Source organism: Colossoma macropomum, unplaced genomic scaffold, assembly GCF_904425465.1.
Source record: "Colossoma macropomum unplaced genomic scaffold, Colossoma_macropomum, whole genome shotgun sequence".
Taxonomy (NCBI): domain Eukaryota; kingdom Metazoa; phylum Chordata; class Actinopteri; order Characiformes; family Serrasalmidae; genus Colossoma; species Colossoma macropomum.
In genome coordinates, this window is record NW_023496013.1 from 108,519 (window position 1) to 118,328 (window position 9,810).

General features: G+C 37.5%; 1 gene segment (V, D, J or C); it reads left to right on the forward strand.

Moving 5' to 3' along the window:
• Nucleotides 1-6,516: 6,516 nt before the first annotated feature.
• LOC118803944 lies at nucleotides 6,517-7,064 on the forward strand (the record flags this gene model as incomplete). The annotated part of the segment is given in 2 exon segments: nucleotides 6,517-6,612; nucleotides 6,763-7,064. Coding segments are annotated over 2 exon segments (345 nt in total), but the record flags the coding sequence as incomplete, so codon positions are not given.
• Nucleotides 7,065-9,810: the final 2,746 nt, after the last annotated feature.

Below are 9,810 nucleotides of genomic sequence, written 5' to 3' on the forward strand. Positions count from 1 at the left end.
TAACACATTGTGTCCTAGGTAGAGATGAAACGGTTACCGGTTTCACGGTAAACCACGGTAAAATTAATCACGGTTAGTAGTACCGTTTGAAATTTAAAGTAAAAATTATTACCGCGGTGTGAAAACTCGGAGATTCGGAGATATTTCAGCCTTCTAAGAAGACCAAGTCTGACGTTTGGTCATATTTTGGGTTTTATAAGGATGCAGAAGGAAAGTTAATTGAAGATGACCACCCTGTCTGCAGAACATGCCGAAAGAAAATAGCGGCGAAAGGGGGCAACACATCAAACCTTACGAGTCATCTTCGCGACCACCACCCGCTACTTTTTAGATTATGCAAGGTTAACTTTAACGTAGAAGTCTGTGGGGACTTCGAAATAGAAGAAATGTCACGGTTTGTGTGGTTTAACCTATGCTTATGGTTCGTTAATCATATAAAATGAAGCTTTTAGCGTCAAAAAAAAGAAAAACAATCGGTGAATCAACTGTGAATCGAAACTAAAGCTTTTAACACATTTCTGTGGAGCAGAGTCTCCAAAATGAGCTCTGAGTTAACAGTCACACGAGCTCTGGAACGAGACGCTGCAGAGGTTCAATCTGCACAGCTCCCCTTCCTCGTCTCGCTTGCAGTGTTTACTGTCTGAGAAGAGAATAACACCGTCTCAAATCACTCAGTGTCCCCTACATAGTGCGCTACTGTTCAAACAAACACGATCATCATTAACAAGCAGTTGAGTTTTAAATAGGGGATTTGTAACCTGTTGATTATAGATGACTTAGTCGAACGTTTCTTGCACTCTTTGGGTGAAGGATTTGCTATTTCATGATCCACGAAGTGCACTGCATAGGGGAGATAGTGTGCTTTGAGACGGGACCTCGCGCGAGTGAACGCTGTGCCGCTTTTGGGAAAAGCAGAGTTTCCGAGATTAAACTTCAGGAGTGTTTCTGCCACAGCTCAGATGCATGTTAATTTTAAGTTCTGTTTTAGTTTTAAAATGCTTTTAGAGAAGCAGCTCCACAGGTGAAGACACACTGTGTGAGTTCTACACTGTCTGCAGCTCACAGCGCGGTCACGCAGTTCCTCTGTGATTTTGGCTGTTTTTCCAGGTGCACTGTGTTGATTAGGGGTACAGCACCACAACGGCACAATAATGCTGCAATTGCAGTTAGGACAGAAATCCCCCGAGTGCAGCACTTCTTAGAAGTAGTAATTTTCCATTAAGACCCACCTCAGAGTTGGTCGAGATTTAATTCTCTATGCAGGGAAATCCCTAGTTATTGTAATTAATAATAATAATAATAAGAAGAAGAAGAATAACAGTAATAATAATAATAATAACTCTAATAATAATACATTTGCTATTCTTTTGTTTACAGAGTATTACAAGTATTGTAAGTAATACAAAAGTAGTACTAAAAATGTATTGACCTTATTTTTTAATGTTTATGCAAATAAAAAGTGCATATTGCTGCCAATTCTATTTGTGTTAATATAAAAGTTGGTGAAACGAGTTTCAGTTTGTGTATCAGTATTTATTTTTTATTTATTTTACTTTTCAAAACATTTGAACAATATCGCGATAATACCGATAATCGTGATAATTTTGGTCATGATAATCGTGATATGAAATTTTAATATCGTTTCATCTCTAGTCCTAGGCCATGCTCTATCAAAGTTCCCTGACATCAGCGTCCAAGACGTGAGATGTATCATAAGAAAAAATGCAACAACGAAACCTATACCAGGCAAGCCACTGCAAAGAAGACCAAGTGAAAAGAACTTTTTTTCCCCATTTAGTTGAACATTTTTTGGTGGGATTTGTGGTTCCTCAGGATGGCCATTTAACAGAGCAGAAATTGTAGAGAGGTACAAAATTGCTTGGGGGCAGCCAGGGACTGATGTTGTAGAGGCTGCATGTCGCAAATTCTAATATCACACTTACACATGTTTGTTCTGCTTTGTTTGGAAAAGTCATCCAGTACAATATTTGTTTTGATAAATTTGATTTATAAAATAAACAAATGTTCTTAATCCTGAGTATGTCTTGTTTATTTTTATATATGTAGTCCACTGGTCTACTTAAAGTACAGTTAAAGGTATAAGTATAAAAAATAATACCTAAATCGAAACTTAGTATTCTTTAAAGTGCAAAAATATGTAAGTAGTAAACTATAAGTATTGTTAAGTTCACTTAAAGAAAACTTCCAAGTATACTTGCAGTATAAAAACCACTAAACTAGTAGTTTACTGAGAGTATACTTAAAAGTGTACTTTCATTAACTAAAAAAGTGGGATATAAGTAAATAACTAGTAAACTAACAGTATACTTGTAAGTTCACTTTTAGTACAGCTCATAGTATAGTTGCAGTACAAAATAAAACTTAAATGTAAACTAGATGCGTACTCAAATTTTACTACTCTTACACTTAAAGGATACTTAAGGTATACTTTCATAAACTGAAAAGTGGACTAGTATTACATAACTAGTAAACTAACAATATATGTAGGTTTACTTGCTTTATACTTGAAAGTATACTTTCATAAACTAAAAATGGGTTAGAAGTTTATAACTAGTACCTGTAAGTTCACTTATAGTGTACTTCAGAGTATAGTTGCAGTACAAAAAACTTACATGTAAACTAGTTTTGTACTCAAAGTTTACTACTCTTACACCTAAAGTATATTTATAAGTATACTTCAATAAACTAAAAAGTGGGCCAATTTAGTCCCAAGAAGTACTGAAAGAGTACACTTAAAAGTATACTACTAGTACATTGATATTAGTATACTTACTACATAAAGTATACTTTGGAAATATACTTGAACTTTACTTAAGTTTACTTAATAAAATGAACTTGAAGTGTACTTTTTTTGGTAAGGGTTGGTTGGTTTGCATCCTTCAGATGTCTGTGTTTCAGTTAGAAGTATCATCAAACCCAGTCTAAATCTCGTACTGTCTAAACAGTGTGTTATGTGAGTTTTGAAATTCTAGCTTCTACAGCCAAATAGTGCACTGTTTGTCCAGTATAGATGTGGCTGAATCCAAAATGATCTTCAATCTTCATAATTTTCTTTTTATTAATATTCAACGCTCCAAAATTTGTAAACAATTTAAAGCCCACAATTTTTGAGGCACAACCATAAAACTTGGCACAGAAATTCATCAAACACAATATTGCCAAATCTATTCACTCACTCGTCCAAATCATTGAATTCAGGTGTTCCAATCACTTCTTTGACCACAGGTTTATGAAACCAAGCACCTAGGCATGCAGACTGCTTCTACAAACATTTGTGACATCATCAAGCGCAATGCAAAGCCTTGAATGCAGTGGTGTAAAGTGCTGCCACTGGACTCTAGAGCAGTGGAGATGCGTTCTCTGGAGTGATGAATCTCGCTTCTCCGTCTGGCAAACCAATGTCTGGGTTTGGCGGTTGCCAGGAGAACAGTACTTGTCTGACTGCATTGTGCCAAGTGTAAAGTTTGGTGAAGGGGGGGATTATGGTGTGGGGTTGGGCTCGGCCCCTTAGTTCCAGTGAAAGGAACTCTTAATGCTTCAGCAGACCAGGAGAGTTTGGACAATTTTATGCTCCTAACTTTGTGGGAACAGTTTGGGGATGGCCCTTTCCTGTTCCAACATGGCTGCACACCAGTGCACAAAGCAAGGTCCATCAAGACATGGATGAGTGAGTTTGGTGTGGAAGAACTTGATTAGCCTACACAGAGTCCTGACCTCAGCCCGATAGAACACCTTTGGCATGAATTAGAGCGGAGACTGCGAGCCAGGCCTTCTCGTCCAACATAAGTGTCTGACCTCACAAATGCGCTTCTGGAAGAATGGTAAAAAATTCCCATAAACACACTCCTAAACCTTGTGGAAAGCCTTCCCAGAAGAGTTGAAGCTGTTGTAGCTGCAAAGGGTGGGCCGACATCATATTAAACCCTATGGATTAAGAATGGGATGTCACTCAAGTTAATATGTGCGTGACTGTCTTCATGATCATGCTAGGTATTCATAGCACATTTTTTTTTCTATATATTTGTATTTTGCTGGGGTTAATCAAACTAAATGCTGATGCAAAGTATTTGCTTTTTTGTTTATTTGATTATTTTCACAGAGATCTGTGTTTCACAGTCAATAGGACCTCTGGATAACAAAATGCAGGTTCATGCTCTTGAAGATGACGGTTACTCTCTCCTGCAAGTATGATGGTAGTGTGGAAAATCTGCAGTGGTATCGTCAGTTTCCTGGATCCAGACCAGAGTATTTACTGATGATCATCCCATCAACACAATCTGTAACTCTAGCGACTTCTTTGCTCCAACGACTGAATGCTACAGTGGATGAAAACAGTGGATCTGTTGATCTCCTCTGCTGCAGTATCAGACACTGTACAAAAAGTGTTCCATATGACTCATGCAGAGCAATACTGTTGTCAGTAGGGGGAGCTGTTTACCCCTTTCCATTTAGACTTTCAGCTTCTACAACACTCAAGTTACAGTGCAAGAATGCTCTTGAAGATAATCCATCATATTGTTGACTACAATCAGCACTGTACAAGTGTTTCATGTGACTCATGTACAACGACAATCCTGTTGTCAGGAGGAGGAGCTGTTTGGCTATTTTTCTTTTAGACCTTCTGAATCTGATTAAGAAGACAAACCGTCATCCTCCTGACTACAATAAACATGTCCTATTTTTATAAAACTTACAAATTTTCCCTGAGTCTAATCATTGGATACACACAAGAACATTTCTCAAGACACATTACATAATAATATTCTGCTATTATTTAAACATTCTGGAGGTAATATCTTTAAAATCTGTTCGTTTTCTAATTTCAAGTTCTTACTACAATTCTGATTCAGATTTTGTTGATTTTTTTTATTTTTTTTTTATTTCATATTATAATCTAAAAGGTTTGCATCAACAGAATGTCTTGACCTAGAAAGCATGTGGATGTAGGCCACTTCTTTTGGAGGTACTTTTGTGCCAAAAGTTTCAAATAAAATAATAAAATCCACAAGCAAAATATTAAATATTAAAATGTTCAGAATATTCTGCAAATACACGTAATGAAATTTTAAATCAAGGTGGCCTTTCGAAAGGACTGAAGTGAGCAAATGTGAATGCCCAGTAAAATACTCAGTACTGAAGTAACAACTATAGTGTTCATGTAAGTCCTGAATACAAATGATCACTAAACAAGTTAAATCAGCAGATATTTTGCTGTCATTCTATATGTTACTGAATATTCCAGTTATAACAAGAGCTAAAAACCTGCATTTTCTGTTAGTTTGAATATTCATTCATTGAGCAATGCATTTGTTTACTTACTTATTGATGGACATGCTATTGATATTTATTGGTGTACATGTGTGTGACTCTAATGCTTCTTCCTGTACTTATATTTCTTTCTAATATTTATATTCCACAAAGACAGAAAGCACAGTGGAGCAGCTCCCCAGAGCAGGAGTTTCCTGTTGTAGGTTCTCATAACTGCACTCACTTCAGAGAGATTCACACTAACACACAGATCAACATTAGAGTTAGTAGTGAAAATGTCTTTCTCTACTGGTACAGACAGTATCCTAACAGAGTTCTACAGTATTTACTGCTGAGAGGAGATTGACGGGAGAGTTATAGCCATACTTCATACAGTAGATTTTCATCAACTACATCCGGTTCGTCCACTAAGTTCACTGTTAGAGAACTAAGACTGTCAGATACAGCTCTCTACTACTGTGCTCTTAGAGACGTAGCCCAGTGATACAAAGTCTTTGAGACGCTTTACCGATTCACACACCTTATGTTTGCTTTGAACACAAGGTGATCAAAGTAACATCCAAACCACAGTGTATTATCTACTATTACATTCTCTCTGAATACAAAAAAGTGAAGCATGGTTGCAAGACATTGCAGTATTCTTCAGATTAAAATGTATGTAGTTTGCACCCCAATCTAATCACTAATAAATCATGTAATAATAATGCAAACTCTAGACTGACATGACTAGATTGACACAAAATGAAAGCATTATCTAATCACAAGAATACAAACATATCTGGATACCGAAGCTACATTTGAAAAGGGTTAAACCTGCCATATCTGGACTAAATTATGATCTGGATGTTACTGTAAAAAGTGAATCTGAAAATGTGAATCAATACAAAAACAGAACACTTTTTAGAACTTGAATTTCGAGAAACTGTACATCAACTGTAAATTTTAGTTACAGATTTACTTTATTTCAAACCTTAATTAACTTTCAGTTCAGAATTCAGATTTTTGTGTTCAAATTCAAATTTCTAATGAATGAATCTCAACTCCATCTCATTAGCTGTGGAAAATACACAGCACTGAATCATTTGCTGTTACAATGTATAGCTGAATTTTCTCTTCATTCACAGAAGCATAATTACAGGAATCTTCCAGCAGAGGGCAGATTTCTTTTTGAAATTCTTTAAGAACTGACAGATGGTGTCATGTGTTCCGGTTTTAGGGGAAACCGAAGTAACGTAAAGCACACACAGCAAAACTGAACTATAATCAATTGCTGTTCAGCCATGGCACGTCTTGGTGGATGGTGGCTTCCTTTTCTCATGTTAGGTAAGATACATACAACTAATGCAGCACTTTTTTTACATAAAAATGTTACATCTCCAAACATGCAGTGGAGAAAGGGTTTAATTTGATAAATGAATCCTTAAACCTACATTTTGAAAAATCTTAATTATGATATATGATTTATCTCTTCAGCAGGTTACACATCTGGTGAGGGAATAGAACCAAGTTCTTCCACTGTCAGTGTTCTACAGGGAGACTCTGTTACTCTGTCCTGCAGTTACAATGGATCTACTACAACTGATGAACTGCTGTGGTATCGTCAGTATTCCAGATCCAGGCCTGAGTTCCTGATCTTGGTCAATGAAGCTAACTTTACACAAAAAGCTGTTCCTCCAGTTGCTGGAGTGTCTGCAAATGTAAATGAAGAGAAAACGCGTGTGGATCTGTTGATCTCCTCTGCTGCAGTATCAGACTCTGCACTCTACTACTGTGCTCTGAGGCCCACAGTGACAGGAAATCATGAAACACTGTACAAAAACTTTTTAGCAGTCAGAACTCAGTAGCATTTAAGAAGGCTTCTGTCTTATTTAATCCCATACCGCATGGGTGCTAAAATTTAAGATGCTGTTCAGGAGCTGAAAGAGCCAGATCTAATCGGTGACCAGTGTGTGTTATTCGTCCTCTGGTCCTTCATCATTGGATCACTATTGGCTGTATATTTTTGGTTGGTGGAATATTCTTAACACAGTAGTGACACAGAGTCTTTACATGCTTGAAAAGTAGAACCAAATCTTTCCTCATTATCTGAACACTGGACAGGAAACCCAGCTACACTGTACAAAAAGTGTTTCATGTAACTCATGCAGGGGGAGCTATTTGCCTTTTTTCATTTAGACTTTCAGCTTTTTAAACCTCTGGGCTAGAATGCTAGATTACTTTGGAAGACAAATCATTATCATGTTGACTACAATAAGCTGGTGAGGCTTTTCTAAACTTTCCAAACATTTATCATATTAGTGTCTAATCAGCAAATACATAGAAAAATGTTTCTGGAGTCATATGACATAATAATGTTCTACCATTATGATACAAACAGATTTGCATTTTACAATGTGTCATGTGATCTGCTGAACCTTTTCCTTTTTTCCTAATTTTAAGTACTTAATATAATTCTATGCATAGACAAAACCCAGTGGCCCTAGCTTCATCATATCATGTCTCAAGCAGAACCCTCTGGGGTCTGAAGGTATTTTCTCAATTCTTGTATATCTTCTTAAATTTGCCGTTAAGGACACTTGCATATAACTTGATACCCATATGTTTCATATCAAAATGCTCTGTTATCTTCATCACTACTACTACTAAAACCACAGCAGCAAATTCAGCAGCTGTGAACATTTTGCACACCATTTGACATGTGTCTCCAGTGTCAAATGAATAAAGAATAAAGGGTTTCCAATGTGATGGGTAAGTCCTCAGTGATTTCTTTCTTGTCCTCTGGTCAATTTCATCCAAAATGTAGACAGACACATGAATCTACCAGTCACACATGGTAAGAGGCAGATAATGTGTTTCTAAATTCGTCTTCATAGCTTCGTAACAGATGTGAGTCAGGATTCAGGGGTGGGGGCATCAGTACTACAAAATCTCTTAAAATTAAAGTACTTTAAAATGATTTATGGCTGCCTTAAACTTTTGTCTTAATTGAACAGCCAACAATAAGTTGAGGGAACAATAAAACTGTGCAGTGTCTTAGATATTTTTGAACACAAACGTAAGCATAATTTCCTGAATTCCTGAGTACCACAACCAGCTTACTGTTGTACTAAGATCAAGATATGGTGAATTTAAATCCTGTCAATGCCAAGGCCATCTGTAGCTAAGAGCTCCAAAGAATGAAGCCTGAGCCGCAGTTCAGTGACCCAGGTGGGGCTGTGAATGTGGAGGCACCAGTCACGAGCAAAGTTGGATCAACTAAATATCTTGTGTTGTTTAACTGAGATAAAGTGTCAGATGAACTCTGGTTCCCCTTAACATAGCTAAAAACTTTAACCTGACCTGACAAATCTGGCAGTAGTGGTTTAAAAGTGGCTGGGATGTGACCCTCTAATGACTACCTAAAACCAATCCACTCAGCATCTAATTCAGCACTGCTTTGCGTGGAGTTAATTTAGACCTTAGGCTCAGATTAGGCCTGACCTGGACTTCAATATATATCTGAAAGAAACTTCAGAATACATAATGAAATCTGACATCATCAAGGCTCTTGCGCTATCTTGTGTTTTCAATGTGTGAGATTCCGTATAGATGTAGGCAGAGAGTTGCTATGAGTGAGTCAGCACGAAATCTAGTAGCAGCAATCCTAAATAGTGAGGAGATAATAACACCCTGGCGAATGCATGTATGAGCCAAAATAATACTGGTAACCATATTTAATACTGTTCTACTGATTACATTTATTCACTGTTTTACTGTGGAAGACTTAAGGCAATGAACCCCACAGGCCAGACAATTAATGTTAATCAGGCAAACGTTAATGCAGAAAGAAACCTGCCTTCCACCTCACAGGAGCACCCACAACAATCCCCACCTAAAATCTTCACCTGTTCACTTAAAAGGCCACAAGGCTGTGGCGTGGGGTAGGACAAGCTAGCATATACATTATAAACGTGGTTAGGTGCTGAGGGTGTCAGCCTGGATAGTAGAAAGAGCTGAACGCAGTCGCTTTTAAATGGTGGACACCAACAATTCCATTTTCTCAAGGTTTTAAGGCCCCTGACCTGCGTTTTAGGCTGCCGAGTGCGCCTGCGCTGAGGCAGGGCAAGTGAACCAACGTTAAACTGAGCAGGAACAGCGTTTAGATCCACTTCTGGAAACATCTTAAGGCTTTAAAACGCACGTTTGGTGAAGATCAGCTAGACTGGTGGACTGGATCAGTATAACCCGCAATTCTCCAGAGTTCAGAACATTCCAGTGTGTGAGATTTTATAGAACTTAATAAAAGTGGCTACCAAAGCTCATAAATAATAAACTCATGTATATAAATCAAGCTCAACTTAGTTTCTTAGTCGCCAGCTTCTCATTTGAATTTTCCGTTCCACCTTAAATGTGGCTGCAGTTACACTGAGGTGCCTTAAATGTAGAACGAATTTCTGAAGTTGGCGAATACGAACCCAACATCATCTCAATAAATGCATCAGTTTACCTCAATAAATAATCCTTGATCAACAAATTACCTCA